The sequence below is a fragment of the Drosophila mojavensis genome, unplaced genomic scaffold (assembly GCF_018153725.1).
Source record: "Drosophila mojavensis isolate 15081-1352.22 unplaced genomic scaffold, ASM1815372v1 contig_36, whole genome shotgun sequence".
Lineage (NCBI taxonomy): Eukaryota > Metazoa > Arthropoda > Insecta > Diptera > Drosophilidae > Drosophila > Drosophila mojavensis.
Window position 1 is genome coordinate 3,988,551 of NW_025318858.1, and position 21,092 is coordinate 4,009,642.

At 37.0% G+C, this 21,092-nt stretch overlaps 1 protein-coding gene across 3 annotated transcripts in view; it reads right to left on the minus strand.

Moving 5' to 3' along the window:
- Window positions 1-1,905: 1,905 nt before the first annotated feature.
- The window catches only part of LOC6575938 (protein nubbin), a 52,642-nt gene continuing 33,455 nt past the window's right edge, over window positions 1,906-21,092 (minus strand). For 2 of the 3 annotated variants that reach the window (XM_044008697.1, XM_032729017.2), the window contains 4 exons: window positions 19,324-19,653; window positions 7,937-7,981; window positions 3,344-5,036; window positions 1,906-2,814 (listed from right to left, as the gene is read on the minus strand). In XM_044008697.1, coding sequence (XP_043864632.1) covers window positions 3,445-5,036; window positions 7,937-7,981; window positions 19,324-19,653 — 1,967 coding nt within the window. In that variant the 3' untranslated portion in view covers window positions 1,906-2,814; window positions 3,344-3,444. Of the gene's footprint in view, window positions 2,815-3,343; window positions 5,037-7,936; window positions 7,982-13,501; window positions 14,493-19,323; window positions 19,654-21,092 lie in introns of those variants that run through there. The other variant, XM_002001906.4, reaches the window with a different exon arrangement.

A 21,092-nucleotide genomic window follows, 5' to 3' on the forward strand; every position in this document is an offset into this window, starting at 1 on the left:
GAATTACATATAATTTTTTTTTTTTTACAAAACTAATTAATTTTCCTGAATACTTTCATTATATATTATTGAAAGAGCCCACAAGAATCAACTGTATCAAGTTTCAAGAAGCTACCTTAAAAACTGACCGAGTTCACATGGACAGTTTAATATGGATGGATAAATATTTTGAGTCTAAAACAATTAAATCAAATACCTAACATTTCAAAACACCTCTCTCCATATGTTACACTCTTTCCATCCAATGCCAACTACTCCCCTTTTGGTGAGGGCATACAGTCAGGTTTGCGGTTGGCCCACGATCCGTCAACTGAAAGCTATAATTCTCGAGTCGTGGCAATAATTAGATGCGCCTATTTGATAACTCAATGAATATTCACAGTTCTAGAAAGTTAACACTCTTGGGAATGGACCATTGGGGGTCGTCATGTGAAAGCCAAACAGATTTATGCCATACTACAAAGTAACTGCCAAGGGTCTTGCAGAAGCCATGAACGCATTCCCAAATGCAAATTCGCGAACATTAAAAGTAAAGGAAGAAGATGAAAAACAACAAAAGCAACAAAAATAAAACAAACAGCGAATTTCATGTGAAATCGTCGTCGCTGTCGTAATTACGGGCAATTTTCCATGAATTTATTAGCAGCAGCCAAAATGCGCCCCATCTCCGGCAAATAGCTGATGCCCTCCCTACCGTACGGCTCCAACATATCTTCTGCGCCCCTCCCATCGCCCCCTTTAAACAAACAGACCATAAATAGTATAAATTTCCACATGACACGCGATGATAATGCGCTTTTCAAGCAAGTTCACTCAAGTGTCTGCATCTGAAACATCATTTGCGTACAGCTGGCAACTCTTAATTGCTCAAAGCGCAAGCGACAAAGCTCCCCCCTGCGCCCCTCTCACTCACTGCGCCCCTATCCAGTGCCAAAGTCAGTCAAAGTAGCATTTTCAGTGGCATTCTCAGCTGTTGCGCTGTCGAGAGTCCAAATCGCAGTGCTTTCATTTGGCAAGTGAGACAAAGACATTGCTCGGCATTTCATTGATAGCTAGTGTGTGTGTGAGCGTGTGTGGGTCATCACCCCGTCCCTAAAGCGTCCACTCTAACTACGCCTCTGTGCATGTCATGCGCGCAGCTCATCTGCATGCTCATATCTTCGTCATCTTCGGCCTCAGTTGCTTCAATTGTGTCCCCTTCTGCCGGGTGTCTGTTTCTTATTAGCTACAAGAGAGCGAGGGCTTCGCTCTCTCTCAGCTAATATGGGGGGATAAGAGTTGGGGTACGAGCACTGGGCAATCAGTAGGCAAAAATTCCATGAATTAATTTCAGTTTTGCATGTTGTTATTTATTAAAATTTTATTTTGCGTTTTATTCAAAGCCGCGCGCGATTCTCTTTTATAGCTGCCGCTTTTCATGCCCATGCCCTACACTATGGGCATGTGTGTCCATATTGATGTGTGTGTGTGAGTGTGTATTGTGAGCTAGTTATTTTCCATAATTTTTTTGTGATTCTTATCATTGCGCGCTGTCAGTGTGAGCTGTGGGTTTCTTCTGAATGAATGAATAGCTTAACTTAACCGACTGAAAGAAAAAGAAAACTCACATATATACAAAAAATTGTATTTCATATATTAACTTCATACTTTGGTCTATTCTCATGAAACCCAATACATGCAGGATTTTTATTTATTTATTTTTGTTACAAATTATATGTAGTATTGAAATATTACAAACATTGTCTAAGATTTAAAAAAAAAATAAATAAATAAAATTAAAATATCTGAAAAAAAGTTTTAAAACATTTATCGAAAAACTGAAATTTTTATTGAACTTTTATTTATATATATTATTTCCATTTTGCCGTATGTTTCCCAATAAAAAATCATTTTCAGAAATTCTTTGATAACTATTTTTATTTTGTATTAATTAATTTTTAAATATATTTGTTGTTTTGTTTTATACATTTTAAAAATCTATTAGTACATATTTTTTATATTTTTTTAATATTTTTTATTTTTATAATTTACATATACAAATTGTTGTGTTGCTGATAAATTCAATTGGTTTACTGTTACAATTTTATATTCTTATTTTTTGTTATATATATATTTTTTATATTTAAATTACAAATGTTTTTAATTTTTTTTTTTTAATTGTTAGTTTTGCTTGCCCATTACTAAAAAGCTTATAGATAAAATTTATTGTTATTAATCATTATTTTCTGTTTGCATTTAATTTTTAATTAAAATTAAAAATCATTCAATTGATTATCACAGTATTCACGAAAAAATAAATATGCTTAAAAGTTTGTTAGATGAATATTTAAATGTTTTGTTAAAAATTGTATTTAGAGAATTTATTTCCTAGAAGTTGTATTTTTTTGTTTTTTGTTTGCTGACTCGAAAATATTACACTGCAAGAAAAGTCTTAGACTAAACATGACTTAAATATTAATCGTACGACATATAGGACAATTTCAATAAAAATTCAATGCATTTTCCTGTTGGCCGCAACAGGCAATTGCATTAATATTTTATTTGCAAATGTGGGTGTTTAAATGAACTAGTAGTAGTTCACAAGTTCATTTGATCAGCCACATTTTGGATGCTAATTTGCTTTTACTTTTATATATATATTTATATATAATTTGTTACAATGAATACGAATAATAGTTAACATAAAACAAACCACTCACACACACACACATGTGTCTGTGTTTATCTATGTGTGTATGTGTGTGCGATTGGTGCGTGAAACCGAATCATAGTGAAGAATTATGCTAATATTTGATGTGTTTTGCGACATTGATCCTGCAAAAAAAGAGCAGAAGAAGGAAATATTTAGTAAAGATTTTTTAATGACACTGTATACACGAAATTATGAATAAAAAATTAAATTAATAATAATAATTTGTCTTTACAAAATTAATGTGGCATTATTTGTTAAATGTAAAAATAGAAAAAAAAAATTTTTTAAGTTTTAAAATAATTTTAAAGCAATAAAAGAATAAATAAAAAATAATTTTTAGATAAATATTAATTAAAGCATAGAAATTAGAAAAATATTTGTAAAATATAAAAATTAAAGAACATGATTTTCAAACAAAATTAGAACAACGAATTGAACAACTTTAAAAATTGAAAAAAACACTCTAAGCGTATTTCGAAATTAAAAAAAAAAATAATAATAATAAAATAAATAAAAAATCCATCGAAATTTAAGATCATTTAATTTTTAAAAAATGTATATATTTTTTTAAAATATTTATATGGTTTTGTCATATTAACTATATATTAATTCTATATCATCAAGTAAATCGCAATTAAATGTGTTACACACCTGCTTTAAATTAGTTAAGCTGTGCGCGTTTGTTCTCTATGGTCTGCGCACATTGCACTGTGTTTGTGTTCCAATCGTAGAGTTGGGCTCGCACCGTCTCTCTAGTGGAGCATGTAGGACGACTCGTCGTCATCGGCGCCCGTTGGACTGTCGAGCGAGGGATTGATGCGTTTCTCCTTCTGCCTGCGATTGCAGAACCAGACACGCACCACTTCCTTCTCCATGCCCAGACGATCGGCCAGCTGGCTGATCTCCTCGGAGGTGGGCTTCTGATTGGCCATGAAGGCCTTCTCCAAAGCACCACGGATCGTTGTCTCGATCGACGTACGCTTTTTGCGTCTACGTCCAATTATTTCCGGCGTGCTGACTGTGGCCTGCAGGGCAGCCGGATCGAAGACGCCGCCGGTGGCCTGAATCGTGCGATCCGCATCGTCCAGCCACTTCTGGAGCAGGGGCTTCAGTTTGCACATGTTCTTGAAGCTCAGATTGAGCGCCTCGAAGCGCGAGATGGTGGTCTGGGAGAAATCGTTGCCGTAGAGCTTGCCCATGGCCAGGCCCACATCGCCCTGGGTGAAGCCCAGTTTGATGCGTCGCTGCTTGAAGGTCTTGGCAAACTGCTCCAACTCCTCCAGATCTGTGGTCTCTTCGGGCGAGGGCTCGCCGGCTGCACGCGCCGCTGCCGCACTGGCCACCGTTTTGGGCTGCGGTGTGACCTGACTGTGCGTGTGGGCGTGGCCATGGGTGTGCGAGTGGCTGGTGGGCGTGCTGGGCGTTAGCATGCCGCTCAGCTTCAAGCTGGCTGCCGAATTAGGCGGCGTTATCTGCAGCGGCTGATGCGGCGAGCTGGCCGGACTGCGCACTGCAGCTGGACTCCGTGAATGGGGCGTCGAGCTGCGCGGCTGCTGCAGCGGCGATTTGCACATACTCAGCGTCTCCTGTTGCTTCTGCAGCGCCTGCAGCTGCTGTGTGGCCTGGGACAGCGCCTGCAGCTGGCTCTGCATCAGGAACTGAGCGGCAGCGATCTGACCAGCCAATGCCGGATCGTCCTGCGACAGACCCAGCGAGCCGCTGCGCAACAGTTCTATATAGCTATTGAGCTGCTGCTGCAGTGCGACCTGTCGCTGCTGCAGCACCTGCTGGAGCTGAGAGAAATCCTGTTGCGAAATGGAGCCGGCCAGCAAGGGATTCAGGGCCAGGCCGGCAGCCGCCAGCTGGGGCGAGGATAGGCCGGGTAAGGCGAAGCCAAGACCCGGTTGCATGCTGTTAGCCACTGCAGCGGCGGCCGCGGCGGCGGCTGCCATAGAAGTGGGCGCGGCAACGGTGGGCGGCAGTACAGGTGAGACAAGCGGTGCCGTCAGCTGAGCCGGCGGTGTGCCCGCTGTCGATTTGACCGAATTGGCCGGGCTCTGAGTGCTGTGCCGCGAATTGTCGCTGGTCAAATTGAGTGCACCGCCATTGGCATCATCATAGTCCTCATCCTGCTGCTCCTGCTTGTACGTCTGCTGCAGATGATTATGATTATGATTATGAGTGTGATTGTGATTATGATGGTGATGGTGCGCCGGATGCGGCTGCATCGAGAGCAACTGTCGCTTGGCCTGCTGCTGGGTCAGCAACAGCGCTGGACTCAGGGGCGAGCGACAACGATCGCTGGAGGTGCCCACACTCGAGTTGTTGTCATCACAATCAGAAGCTAAGAGAGGGGGGAGAGAGAGAGAGAAAACAAAATTGTTGAAGTAAATGTTAAAGGAGAAAGAGAATAAAGATGAGAGAGAATATAATATAAAACTGGGCATTTCAATAAACAGCATAAATTTGAATCCAAGTTTTGTTTAAAATAAACATGAAAAAACTCTAAAGAGCTACTAACCAAAAATAGTTCATGAACCCTTTTATGAACTACTTTTTGGAAACTCCATTAAAGAACCGTTTTCTTCACAATAAAACCTCAAGGACCAACTCTATTTGGGAATCGATTATAGACAGCAAAACTAACTGAAAGCGTGACTAAATTAAACATCTCATACACCCCATTCAGCTCAGTTTTGTCCTTTGCATAACTTGAATGTGTTTGCATAATTTTCGATACAATTTCATAGTCCGTTGAGTTCGTTTGTGTGGGTGAAAGGCTTTTTCCCCAAAAGAAAGCCCACCCAAGCTAGGCTGTTCCCCGATTCCCTATATATACATAGTTTACATAGCTAGTTTACCTTTGCGTACATCAAATGGAATTCTCGTGTTTTCTTTTCATTTTGGCTGCTTTTAAGTGCCATTTTAGCATTTCAAATGCTGCGGACAAACGATTTGTATAAATTTGCTATTTCTATGCATTTTTATTTGCACAAAGGCTGTGGCCAAGCTGATGGTGGTGGCGGTGGTAGTGGTGGTGCTGGGTGGGGTAGGCCACCCAATTGATTTGCAATAATATTTAAATATGCGTCAGCTCATGTTTAGTCGAAGAAACTTTTACCCCTCGACTAGCAATCAAAAATTGAAACCCTTTTCAGTGGCAGCAGTTTCTTTGAAGTATAACCCACACAGAAACACACACAAACCCACACACACGTTTCTCTGTTCAAATCTCAATTGTGGCATTTCCATTTCCCGAAATTTTCCCCCGTTCAGCTTCAACTGGTCAGCCAGCTGGGTCCAGAAATTTTTGCATATGTTTGGTGGACCACTGAGGCTGGCTACTTTATGACTTGTGGCTCCGGATGGTGGTGGAAGCTACGTGAATTTGATGACTTATTCGGACGAGTGGGTGCACCACAGCAGAGAGTAAATTTTTTTCATCATCTGTTTCTTCTTCTTCTTCGACGTATATGTATGCTGCGACTACGTGCGGCCATTTGGTATTCAGATGATGTGCAAATTCGATTTGTATGTGTTGTGTGAGGAAGTGTGCACAGCGGCGTAGGCAAAGCAACTAAAGGGGTTTGATACGTATATGGAAGCAGAACTTTGCATTGAAAGTTGAGCTAGTTTGGGCAACTAACAGCTGAGTTACAATGAGATGGGTCGAGCTAGGGAAAGTATTTTGCTATGGAAAATTATATTAATTATTAACAACGTTGAAAATTATGTATGGCATAATATTGTACTAATCGAGTTAGAATAGGTAGTTTTGTTTTTCACGATGATATTTAAGAGAGGCTTGATTGAAATTTGCTTGAATGAGTGTCGGAAATATTCTGAATAAATTTGAGCAGCCTATCTCAAACAGCAAGCGAGTTACAATAGGTTATTATCAATAGGGATAGTTTATTATTATGAAGTACTATCTTTTAGAGTATTTTCTACTCAAAAGTAAAATTTAAATGTACTTAGGTGTTGCAATACTCAAAATAATTTGATTATACTTTTATTTATCTTTAGGTGCATGAGATCCCAATATATATTTATTCGAATCACATAACTACATCAACAGCTGAGTTACTTGAGTTTCTTATATGATAATACCCCTCTATACAACGCCGCTGTGCTTTTAGCCAACCAATAAAAAAGCCAAATGGTCAGTTTGACTTGCACACACAGAGGGCCAACAGCTCCCACACTCGTGCATAACGGCATAATTTTTGCATAAAATATATGTAAATATGTGTTCATTCGGTAGCCAAAAGCAGGGAGCAAAAGAAATCTCAGCAGCAACTGGGTCCCACACACACAGGCAAACACACATGAAAATTCAAATCAAGCGAAATGCTGTCAATAATATAAAAGGGAGTCCGAAAAAAAGGTTCAGTTGCTTGGACCCTGGACCGAGCCGTGACTAACGAAGTTCGAAACGTGGGCGTGCCAAATATACATATGTATAGGGTAATATTTGATGATGATGATTATGAGGCTGATGATAAGACTGACGATGATTTTGATGATGATGATGAGGATGCTGTTGTTGCCATGAAATTTGTAAAGTGTGAATTGCAAATTTTACGCAGTTCAGACACAAAATCAACGAGTTATGAATAATAATGAGTGCGAGATGAATATGATTTAAAAGAAATATCAAATCTATGATAATAAATATATATCACATAAACAGCCATCTGTATATATTTCTTATCAGCTGACAGCTCTAACCTCAATTGCTCAGCTAATGCGCTACTTAAGGAGCTGTTTGTAAGACATTAAAATCGACTCGAGCAACGCCTCGTTTCTTAATTTTGTCACCCCAGCTAAATCAGAGACACGAAAAGTTTTGACAGCCATTGTTCCGAGATTGTCTCTCCCTACCAATGCTATCCTAAACCCTAACCCCAACTCTACAAGAGTGAAAACCCTAAAATCTGAAACCCTAGGCACAGCGCGTGGCCAACGAGTGCGAAGTTGTTGTATTCTCTGTGTTTTTGATTGCAAGGGTTGTTCGAACTACCCGTCATCTATTTATTGTCTGCCCATTGTAACTGATGCCAGTTGAGCTGCTGTGGCACTGTGGCAGATGTTTTTCCATTCCAAATATATATATGCATGTGTATATATATATATATACATCCAAGTGGACAAATCGTAAATACTCGGACAACAGCTGAGGCTCTCTAATGGATGCTTGGTTTTCCAAATTTAAAGAGTTGCATTTAAAGTGGCGGCACTTACCGTTCGATTGCAGCGGCGAAGGCGAGCGCGACAGTCGGCTGATGTCTGCAAAGAGAGAGAGAGAGAGAGAGAGAGTGAGAAACGGAGAAAAGTTAGTCTCAGGCAAATATCTTATTAAAGGAGCGACAGCACGTTCCAAGCATAAACATAAGTCGAGTTTTTTCTTAGCGCAGCTAAATTTAGCATTTCAGTTCAGTTGAGTTCGTGCAGCAAATCGATATTCGATACATTTTAGCTAACTGACCAAATGGCTGCAGACAGGACACGCCGCTTGCATAAAAGGATATTTTTATGGCACACCTGGTGTAGAGAGCTCAGCGCAGCTCAGCTCTGCTCAGGTCAGTCTCTCAGCTCCCGCTCCTGTCCGCTCCACTCAATTTGAATTTGAAATTTTTTGTGTGAGCTCAACTGCATTTTATGGCCACATATCGAAACGAATTTTGGGGCGCGTCTCTGTGGGCTAATTTATGAGTCTTGAACTGCTGGCTGTTGCCTGTTGGCTAAGCAACATTTTGCCGTTTCGCTGTGTTGCATGCCGCGCACAAAGTGCAGCTCGTTGGCCACATTTAGCAACATTTTTAGTATGCAATTTGCAGATTAGACGAATGACTAATCGATAGAATGTTGAGGCGGCGAGCGTAGGGTGGAGCAGTTTTACAAGGGGGGCACACGTATATACATATAGATTTCTTTATATATATATTTTTGAGTATGAAACTGAAATGAAGCTATTTTTCTAAAAATTTACATTTGAATATGATTATTATATATAAATAAAATAAAATCTATACACATATAATAGGTACATCATACATAAAGCATATAGACATATGCTTTAATAAATCACAAAGATTTTTATAGAAAAATTTAAAAAGAATTTTAAATCATAGAATAATTGCTTAAAAATATTTTAGTTAATTGCATTTGAGAAAAATAATAAAGAATAAAAATAAAATGAACGTAACTTCATAATATTATTTATCCGTCAATGTTATTAAAAAAAAAAAAAAGAATAATAAAATAAGATATATATATATATATATTTATAAAAAATTATATGTATATAATGTTTTTAAAATTAAAATTATATTTAAAACACAAATATTAACAATATTAATAAAAATATTACAATTATAACATATTAAACACGCATATAATCACAATCATAATTATAATATTATTCTTCTTTAATACCTTGGGCAAATATAAATTAAGTTAAGTTGATTTGCTCATTTCGTAAAGTTTGTTTATCAATTGATCATAAAGTAAGTGGCTTTAATCCTCACTAAACAACTGCGGCCATAAATTTAGTTGCTGAATGGGCGAGGGAATACCCACATATAGCGTGTTCAGTCAATCCATAAAGACTAAGAACTTTTTACTGTTTACACTATAATATCACCCATATGATGATAGAGTTACGTAATGAACTAAACTGGGAACTCGAGATAGTTTTAAAAGGTTGGAATAAATATATATAATATAATTTGAAATGATAAAGGGGCATCTATTTTCAGTTAAGTAACGACATTATCGATATTGATTCAATTCCATCTGATCTGAGATGCAAAAAAACTCATATAATATTATATATATAATTTATATTATAAGTGAAGAAACCTTTACTAATTCCATTTCCATATAATTCGAGTCACATAATACTCATAATTATATATACATAAATTATATATATATAATATTATTATCCTAACTTCTGACCAGATCTTCTACTTAAGTATAATATGTAGTATATAATTTTAATATAGTATTTCAAAGATCATCAACTTAGGTTTCCCTTTCGTTCATTCATTCATTTAGAGTTATGTTGCCCAAGACGAAATAAATTCGATTGCCCAAATCCTAATCTGAAACTCGTCTGCTGTCCAACTGTTGTCACACACACGCACAGACGCACACACGCACTTCTGGCACACTTTTCTCTCGCCTTTTCGTTAGGTAATTAAGCGACAACTGTTGTTGTTGTTGTTGTTGCTGCTTATGCCACACTTCAGCAGCAATTCAAGAACTCGTCCACTCGAGAAGGCGAGATCTGTGATCTGCGCCGATATGTGTTATGTATGTGGCATATGGGCCGTGAAAACGTGGACCTACCCCTGCCCCCTGCTCAGTTGCCCTTTCCCCGTTCCTCGTTTCCCTTTCCTTCTACCATTCGCTCACTGCCCGGGCCAGCCCAATCAAGGCGCTGGCACTTAAAACGTTTGCGAGCCAAAACTAATTTTCAAAAACTGCGCGTTAAAAGTGCCACAATAAATTATGCAGTCTATTTGAAAAGCCACCCCCGCTGCTGCCACAGAGGGAGGAGGGGTGGAGGTGGAAGAAGAAGAAGCAGTAGAACGACGCATGCCATGCAGCGGGTCAAACGGCAAAAGCGCAACAATGAAATTTTTCGGCAAATGAAAATGAAAAATTTCGAGGCCAAAATTCGAAACAAATGCAAAAACCGCAGACGCACACAGCGGGTGAGCAGAAAGTGGGCGATAGGAGAAGAACAAGAGAGAGAGAGAGAGAGAGAAGGCGAGCGGGTGTAATGGGAGCTGTGAGGCTGGCGCGCCTGGCGAGTCGCTAAAGGAGATACTTTTGCACAATTAGTCAATGACCTCGACAGCTGTGAGAGAGACGGTGTGCTTGTGTGTGGGTGTGTATATATATATATATATATATATAAATATATATATGTATATATATATACATATATATGTGCGGCACACACATCACGTGCACAGACTGACTATCGATTGAGTTGTCGACATCGTCGTCATCGTAGTCGTCGGAAGCTGCGTGTCTTGAACTCTTGACCCCGCTGAAGCTGTGCGTGTCTGTGTGTGTGTGTGGCTGTGCCTTTTGCTTTTGTGTGTACGCAGCCAAAACAAAGCAACAAGGAGAATGCGAGGGAGAAAGAGAAAGAGAGAGAGAGAGAGAGGTGGACAGAGTTGAAGTTAGCTGCAACGGAAGTCGATTTCCGCAACGATAGACAAATTAATCGATAGTGCAGTTTGCCAAGTTCTGTTTGGATTTATATATTTATAGCTATGATGGAGTTTTTGAGATTACCATGTACTAGATATGCTATACTAGAGTTTAATCGGTTGTTGCTATATAGAAAAGTTTTGGAAGATCTAAGAAGATGCACTAAATATACAATTTTCAATATTTTGATCTTAATTCTTTTCTATTGAGCTTTATATCTGAGTATTTATTATAACAATTTTATCTAAGTATTCAATACATATATTTATCAATAGATTCATTTTATATTATATTTTATTCATTTTATATTTCCTAATTATATTTTTCCACTCCAATTTTATATTATACTTTGTCATCTACACTAATTACCTTTATCAATATTTCTGTGTATTTTTTTTAAATGTTAATTTTATGGCCATTTTGTTCTCAGAACTGGTCAAAAGTGGTTAATACACGCCCTCTTTCTTGACCAGTTCACTTCTGTACGCTGATAAGAAAAGTCAGCCTTGTACTAATTCCTCCTCTTCATCAAACTCTTATCGTGGGTTATGAGCTCATATACCGACCATGGCTAAAAATAATCCCTCACATCAAAAGAGAGAGGAAGAGAAAATCGTGCACATTGTCGTCAATCGAACGAAATAAATCGTAGCATATTAATTTAAAACTTATTGTCGAATCGATTAATTTATTGTAAGTGGTTTGCCTATGACGAAATTTGTTTACCAGAAACTCTTGACTTGATTTTTTTTTTTGTGAAGCAGGGCATTACGTGTAGTAGTGCAGGTGTGCCGAGAGATAAGCGTAGGTTAGAAATATCACAGCGAGATAAACAAATTGTGCTCTAACTAACTGTATGGAAATCATGGGACTTGGACATATTTAATCGGCTCACCAGATAAGACGCTAGCATTGTGCTAAGAATAAATTATGGTTTTGGCTAGAAACACGTGTGAAAAAAAAAATGTATATATATATTTATAATATATTATTATACATTATATTATACATTATGTATGAGATTTTTTGAGTTTTCTGTTTACTGAAAAAAATATGACTTCAGTGCGCCATTTTCTAAATATTTTATTTGCCTATATATTGCCTTCATATTGGATATCTATAATTATATTTTAATTATTTATTAGCTTGAAAAATTAAATAATTAATTGTCAAGTATTTAGTTATATGCTTTTTAATTTGCTGCTCTAAGTCTCACTTCAAATAAGATTATTCTGAATTTTTTAAGATCTGACTGAAAGAATTTTTATATTAATATAAGTAATTGAATTTCTACATTATTTTATATTAAATGTGATTTTTATGAAGAAAGAAGAAAGAAGAGGTTTAGAAGTAGATATTTCATGTGAATGAACGAGAGCTACTATCACAGAAAGCAGATTCTAAGATTTTAAATATAATTTTTAAAATCTGTTTCAACTTTTATACTCTATTGGAAATACTTAATTAACTACTGCTATTAATAATATTACAACGTATTTACGTTCGAGACCTAATCAATTTTGCGATAAGCACTATGAAAATCATTTTGTTTATAAGAGGTTTCAATTTTTACATGGTCATTTTTGTTGTTGTTGTTGCTCTACATTGTGTAAGAAATGCGTCTTTAATAAAAGTTTGTTGTTGCTTTTGTTTTATTGGTAGCATTTGTGATGGCTTTGCAATTAGCTGAGTTAACTATTGTGGCTCAGTGCTAGGCACGACAACAAGTGCTCCACAAAGTGGGTCGAGACAGAGGCACTGACTGTGTGAAAAGTGGAGTGGGTGGGGTGGTGTGGCAGGTGTTAGGGAATTCAATATTTATGACTGATACACCTGTACTCAAACCAAATGCAATTGCTAAACTACGATCCACTTCCAGAAAAAAATTATGTGGAGTTCTGTTTTTGACCACTTGCTGCGGAAGCAGAGATGACTCACAGTCGGGTATTATGAACATATATAATCGAGTGATTACTAATTTGACATCGAAAGAAATGCAGATAAATGTGTGGCGATTTTTAGTAAGCTACGCATTAAAGGCTTTTAGTCACTCGAACCAAATAGTTTACTTGATTTCCTTTGAATTATTATCAAATCTTATAGTAATTAGGCTATAGTTCTATGAATACAATGCTAATTATATTATTAGTGATTGATATAAATTTAAACGAATTTATATCAAAATATGTATATTAAGCCTCGATATAATTTATATACATTTTTATGAAAAATTGTTTGTAGAAGAAAAAAAAACAATAATTTTAAAAATTTGATGTTTATACATTGACTAAACTGTCTCTAACTTATTAAAATACGGCATTTTAACATGCAACTTGCTTGACTCTGAAGATATACTCCCCATACGAAAAAAATAGTAGAAGAGTTTTTAAGCATAATTTTGTGAGTTTGGTTATAAAGAGCTTAATTTATAAGAGAGCTTCCCACAAAACTTTAACGGAGAATATATATAAATTTGCAAAATAAAATTAAAAAATATTATGCAACTATGTCTTGATCTGCATATATGTTACATATAGCTTTTATCATATCTCTTATATTATCTAATCATCAACTTACATCGATTTTGCATCATATGAACGGCAGCAACGTCTCGGGCGTTATTGTTGTTCGCCTTTAATAGATCATGCTTTAAGGAATTGTTATTATCCTCGGGACTAGCTGTGCGCCAGTGTAGCTCCGACATAACCATTTTCAAATTTCAATGGATCGGTATATGGGTATATCGTATATATAATGGTTAATATATATAATTATAAGAAAAATCTTATATTCCTTAGTTTTTGTTTGATTTTTTTAAGATATGTCAAAGTTCTCGCAACTAATTTGTCACTGAATAGTTTTCTATTGTTTTGCAACACTGACGACACTGCATAACACTGGCTTCAAAGTTTGTTTACTCCAAATATTGTTTTTTTTATTATTTGGTATTATAATTATTTTCGCTTTTTCTCTTGTGATTATTTTGTGAACTGGCTCGGTGTGTTGCGCCGGCCTGCGTGCAAACGCGTTCGTGTTTCGCTTGAAACTGACAGTCGAGCAACCGTTGCGATGCAAAAGGACGACTCTCCACGTTTGTATCTGATGGATAATCTAGCTAGGCCTGTAGACGACGACGACGACGACTACGACGATGATGATGATGATTGAGCTAATGATGTTGATGATGACGATGATGTTCAGTTGCTGTTGTTGCTGCTACTGCTGCTGCTGTTGATAGTGTTAGCCGGTATAACTGCTGTTGTCTATCTTTCTTTCTTTTTCACTCTCTCTGTTTGTGTGCCTCTCTCCTTTTTACTCTGTCTGTTCTGAATGCCATCCACAGCCGGCATTGACTTTGTTTGAGTGCAAGATTTGAGTTAAAATTTTGTGTTTTTGCGCCCGAATAAAAATCCGTTTAAGTTAGGGGTGGTTTTTGCCGTTACTTAAAAAACAGCTCCTTCTACTTCTTGACTTTCTTTTTTCTTTTTTTGCTATGTTAAAAAATACACACGAACGACAAGCTGCACGATGTGCTTTAGCGGAGTCAACGCGCTTAACTGGTTTTCACGTCGGCGCGCCAACTGCATTTGGCTCCACAGCAAAAAAAAAGCCGCCAACGAGCGTACGTGTGTGCCTATGTGTGTGCTTGTGTGCGTGTGTGTGTGAGCTTAACGAACGAAAAGCGCTCTCTCTCTCGCTCTCTCGCCTGTTTCGTTGCTTACATAGAGAGCGTTTGCCTTTGCTCACTCATTATTTACCGTTCTAGGTTTGAATGCCTGTTAGAAACGCGTTCCACATACATTCCCATTCGCTGCTTGGAGAAATGAGCGTGCGCTCGCGCGCTTGAGTGTATTGGTCGGCGAGTGAGTGAGACTGTGTTTGCATTTGAGCGTGCATGAGAGAGCGAGTGTAACTGTGTGAGCGAGTGTGAGCTAATGTGAGTGTGTTTGTGTGTGTCGTCTGACTGCTCCAACATTTTATACGTTTTAAAATTTTACTACAATGTCTCGTGTGACTGTGTGTGTGTGGGTTGTCGGGTGGCGGGCGGCGTTCGTTTTGTTCGGCTCGGCTGCCGTTCGTTGGGCTCCATTGTGTCTGTGTGAGTGTGTGTGTGCGTTAGTGTGCAGTATGCGTGCGCTTGTTTGGGGTGTGGCTTAAAATTTAAATTTAGCTTTCAAATGGCGTTGGCGTCGACTACGACGGTGTGTGCGTATGCATGCGTGTGTATGAGTCTGTGTGTGTATGCATATTATTTTATGATTGGCGCACACGCCTCAAAATCTGAGTGAACGTATGTGTGTGTGTACGTGTACATGTGCTATGTAAAAATATTTTAAAGCTGCGTCGCTGCGTCGACGCCGACTGCAGCTGCGCGTAGCGCCCATTGTCGTCTGCTTTTGGCTCTTTGTTCTTCCTGCTCTCACATTTATTTGCCATTCATTTATGCACACATGCTCGCAATGCAGACATCGTCCTGCCTCCCTGCCAGTCAGCTCCTAGCATTTCCCTCTGCTGCTCTGCCACCCACTTTGCAAGCAGTTATTTTCTCTTTTTTTTCGTACTTTGCTTTTTTTTATTTTATTCAATTTATATTTATTTTATTTCTTATTTATTATTATATTCATTTGAGTTTCATTGACGTAGATGTTGAAATTGAATTTTCTAATTGCTTGAATATTTAGTTAACTATTTACTTAAAAATAATAGTACTAATAATAATATAAAAATTTCATCTAATTTAAGTAGCAAATAAAGAATTTTCGTATAAAATATTTTTTACTATCGACCAATATTTTTTAAAGTCAGGTTTTCCCTGTGAAAACGCACAATTTTTTTTATCACACGATTTTCCGGGAACTTCCGCAAAGAATATAATAGAGACAGACAAACAAATTATAACGAAAAGTCAAATTTCAAGGCGAAAAATTTCTGTGAGATACATGTACTACATATGTATACATATATAAAAAACAACTTGCAGCAGGTAAAAGATGCACAATTTTTTATGACCAAAACGAAAAAAAAAACAGATATCATAAAAAATTGTTACAAAGTCATAAAAAGTCAGTCAGAAGTCAGGTAAATGAAAATCGTACGAAATTCATTTGTCCTGCCAAGAAGCATTTAACGCCCGAAATGCGCAACGCTTCCGACACTCTGATAATCACCTAAAGCGAGCTCAAGTAGGCTACGGGTACTTGAACTGTTTAGATACCCTATAAGTGCATGTTTGGACTTAGTGGGTATGATCGAAGTAAGACAATGTTTATGTGGGTTATCAGTATATACATATATTAATTATGTAAATAATTGATAGACGAGACAAATGAACTGACTAGAATCAAAGAAGACTTTATATATTTCATCTTAACATAAGTTAGACAATATAAAAATATAAAATTTAGTTCACAACAAAATTTAAAAAAAAAAATCTATAATTATTTACAGGGTATATGTAAACCATAACAAGTTAATTCATTTCATTTTTTCCACGTGTAGTTTTTGCGCTGTTTGCGTCTTTTACGATGCGTTGTAAATTGCGGCGATTTCCACGTAAATCATAAAAAACGAAAACTAGATACATCTCATATGCCCCGATACCCTGCACAAAGGATGCTGTACGCAGGATGCTGCTACATGTTAATTAGACTCGAACCTTAACCGTTTGACTGACTTGACTATTTGAGCATTGGGCTACTGGTTCTGAATCTCTAGCGGCCGCTCTCACGTTCGCAAGGACACGTTAAATAGGTAAACGGCTTTCGTACCTTTGACTTTTGACTGTTTTTATTTTCCAAGTGTACCGCGCATATAAATCGAGAAAAAATATGCTAACTATTTAGCTAACGTAAACCTCGCTCATTGCTGAGAATTAGTTAAGTCAATGCAAAAGGCAAAGATCATAAACGTTGAAGCGTTTTTTATAGCCTGAGCCCAGTGAGAGTGAGTAAATGGGGTATGTTGGTTGGCGGAGTGAGTATGTTACAGGCGGAGGGGAAAGTGGTGGGCTTTTGAAGGTATTTTCATATGTTCTCGATTGGAATGAATGTTTCATATACATATGTCTTCTGTCAGTGTGCAGAAGAGAGGAGATCATGGATCTTATAGGTGAGAGAGAATTATTATTAGACGTAGGTTCGTCTAAGGGGCGCATATATCAAGATGTCATTTGAATAATCGATAACTTATCGAGCTTTGATCGAGTTATGTCAAACTTTATTTGTTACTATATTTTTAGTTTAAAGAGTTATAAGCATTAGATTTGTATATGAGCTCTCAACAAGCATCGCATGCAACGGCATTCAGGGTATCTTCTAGTCAAGCACCCTACACTGGATTACTTTTACTTGTATTTTATTGAAGGCAACCGAAAAATATATTTAAAAAAAAAAAAAAAACTAAAATACTAAAAAATATATAAAATGAAAAGGTCAAGAAAAGGGAAATTCATGTAGTTGAGAATTTGTTCTTGTTGGTCAAAAAAGTGAAGAAAAGTGAATTGTCTAATGAAGTCATAAAGGTAGTTGGCTCTGCGTACATGCAGGTATTTCCTCTTTCCTTTTCTCTCCACCTCTCTCTCCGAATCCGTATTTTCGAAAGACTTTTCCACAGAGCCTATCTGGTGGGCTTGTTCTTGCGGCTTTTGATTTTCAGTTTTCTGATTTTTAGTGCCCCATAAATGTGGCAGAAGGGAAACAGTAAAGCGATTTCTTATCGGTGAAAGGAAAACTGTTGCTGATAAAAATCTAAATTAACGAATGAAAGTTTTCAACAGAAACAGCAAGAGGTGTAGTTACTAAAAAAAACATTTATTACAAATTTTATATTTAATGAACGAATTTAATTTTCTTTTTCATTTGATATACTTTTTATCATATATGATTTAAAATTTAGCCACATTTAATTTCCATAATTTTTTTTTTTTTTTTTTTACCTAAATAAACTACAAAATTCTTTTAAGAGACTTCTAAGCAATACAATGATCAATTTTGCACATTAATTACTTGGCCTTCATTAGCTAGCCCACAGACAAGATTTGCTTGTCCTAAAACTCGTGGGAAAACTCACCCAGCAAAAAAGGAAAGAAAAATCTGAAAAGCAACTCTCAAGATCAGCGAAAATAAATCAAAATATCTTTTGCAATTAAAAACAAAAAATGTAAAAACTTTCCCAAAAAAGGAAAAGAAAAATCAACCCTCTGTCCTCAAAAAAAAGAGAAGAAAGGAAAAACACAAATTTTCATGCTAAAAATTGCATTAAAAAACCTACTGCAATTGGGGGTTGATAGGGAAAAGCGGAAAAGTTGGCACCGCAGCAAAATTATATGCATATGCGTCAAGGACTACCTGAGTGGGTCCTGGCCCTCGAAGTGTCCCCTGCTCGAGGGGTGTCACATGCACGTCAACTACCGTAACGAGCTGCTTTCTTTTTGTTTTTTCCTCTACTTTTTTAAGGATTTTTTCTTATCGCAGACAACGCAATTGATTTGCGACGTTTTCTTCTTTTTTTTTCGACCCAAAATAAGGCATGGAATAGAGGCCGTTTTTTCCATCTATTTTGGTATTTGTAAGGACATCAATAAAATGCTAGACGTCGTTGAATGTCATCGTGTTCGATGCATCATCATGTTACACAGACAAAGCACGAATCAAAATGCGTTGTTATTCGAGCTATAGATTGGGTATGTAAAAAGTGGAAGCCAAGATGCATGCAAAATTGTATCCAGGACTCGCGCCAAAAATCTGATATTAGAGTAGAGGCCTGAATGTGTGAGAAGTGAACTGTTGACTAATTGAAATTTTATTCGAATTTATTATATACCTATCTATGGTAATATATATGTATATAACATAACATTGTGCCTAGACTTGAGATGCTTTAAAGCTGATTGAATAAGGCACAGATGCCTTTTATATTGTTTATATACACATACATATAAGTATATAGACGTATGTATATAAGGGATTCCGATTTCCTACCCCAAATCGCAAATATTTGCCAAATGCTGACAAAAATGTGATTTTTATCGCAGAATTTATTTTTGACAGCATTTACGAGTTTTCAGCGAGGGGGTTGAGAGAGGCTTAGAGAGAGTTGATGCTAATGCTAAATGGGTTTACGATTAACAAACATGTACAGCTACAGTTGTAAAAGTTGTGGTGCGAATGCTTTATAGAGAAGTTAGACATTCGCTACTGTACATCTCTATTCTACTATTCCATTATATTCCAAAAATATTCTTAAAGTCTGAAAACACTTTGAAATATGCATAAATAATATATAAGCAGTATATCTTTTGTCTCCCATATAACCCATATTCATTTAAAGCTTTTAGAGAGTCTACCTATTTCCAAAATTCCCATCTCATCTTCAATCTTCAACTTTGTTCATGTACTCACCGTTATGTTGCTCCTGCTTGACGCACTGCTCCAATTGCTGAGCTTCCTTTGAGCTTTGTTCGCAGAGCTCCTGAGGCTCGTGTTGCTGTTCGTCCTGTGCTTCGCTTTTCAGCCGAAAGGAAGACAACAAATTGTCGCTGTTGTTGCCAAGTGTCGTTGTTCGCTGATCCTCCTCCTCCTCTTCCTCTTCTTCTCCTACTTCGTCGCTGTCGTGCAGCTTTAGTTGACCATTATCCTGACCATTGTTCGTTTCGTTGTGTTCCATTGTCCTGCTAACATCGCGCATAATTGTGTCCACAAGCGTTTCATCCTTCTCAAATTTAAAGCCCACTGAATGAGAGAGAGAGAGAGAGAGATGGAAACCATTTTGTTAGTTTAGCTGTATTTTATAGTGATTTGCATGGCTTACATAAGAGCCAATCAAAACGCATTGCTTATCAGCGGCGAAAGGGTTGGCATTTACATAAGCCAACATTATGAATAAACCCCCCAAACAAAATCTCTACGAAAATCTCAGCAACCCTTTTTTTATGACATTTGAATAAGCCACTCGCACATAAAAAACGTACGCCCATAAAAAAGGGGGTTGATTTACATAATAAAAATGAAAATGTGTGGAAACGAAACGAGCTGTGGATTTCATTTTAATATTTGCCTCGAGGGAAATGGAAATGCGCAAACTCCTGGCGGAAGCAAAGGACGCAAGGCTAAAGCTGAGGGAAGCTAAGAAAGTGTGAAAATGTGTAAACGTTTTTAGGGCCCTAAAACTGTCTGAGCTGCCGGCAGGACATTCTGCTGGCACTGTCCAAGTGTCCTTAAGCAGCAGCTCATATGGAAATAATTTTCGATTTCGTGCAGACTTGAAGTGCGAAAGCTGACAGCTTGATATTAGGTAATGAATGAGTCTTGAGAGGGTTTGCTTCGTTGGATATTTCTTATAGAAATTGAATAAAGAGCAGAATGAATTAGTTGTAAATTGAAGAAATATGTAGGAGAATATATAAAATACAATGTGAACAAATTTGGGAAATTAAATATATGAAATAATTGTAAATAATATAACTATATTAATATGATAAATAATATTAATAATAAATATAACTAAAAAAGAATAAAATTGACAAGGCTAATTAGATATTATTATTAAATAAAAAACAATTCAAAAATAATAAAAAATAAAATAAAAATTTCAATATTGTAAATGCATCAGAACTCAGCTTTAAAATTTACGTTTAAATACATTTAAACTATGTCTATGCCTGCCTTATATGTAGGAAATATCTACAATCTACTCTCTCATTTCTACCACAAAGATAATCCATAAGTTCCTTTCCCTTTCAGTTTTTGTTTTGTTTTTTATAGTCGCAAAATCTTTGACCAATTTTCTTGCTTCGCTGAACAAAAAGGAAAATCTCTTCAAGCCTGTTGCGCAATCCGAACAGCGAGTGCTTCTAAAGGATGCGCCGCCAAGGATAATGCAACAGGCTGCAAGACATAAAAAAAAAGTAAAAAGAAAACTGCAAACGAATTGCCGTAAGACCGAAGCAGAGATAAGAATATACCAAGTGAGAGAAAGAGACAAAAGGAATGGAATTATTTGATTTTTTACCGTTTGACAACAAACTGGGCGAATATTGAAGAATTACGAGGAAGTGCCACCCAAAAAGGTAAACAGTAAAAGAGACCCAGAATGAGAGAGCCACAGAGTGAGCGAGAGAGTAAGAGTCATAAATCTGATGTCAGTTTTGGGTTTTAATTAAGTATCAAAA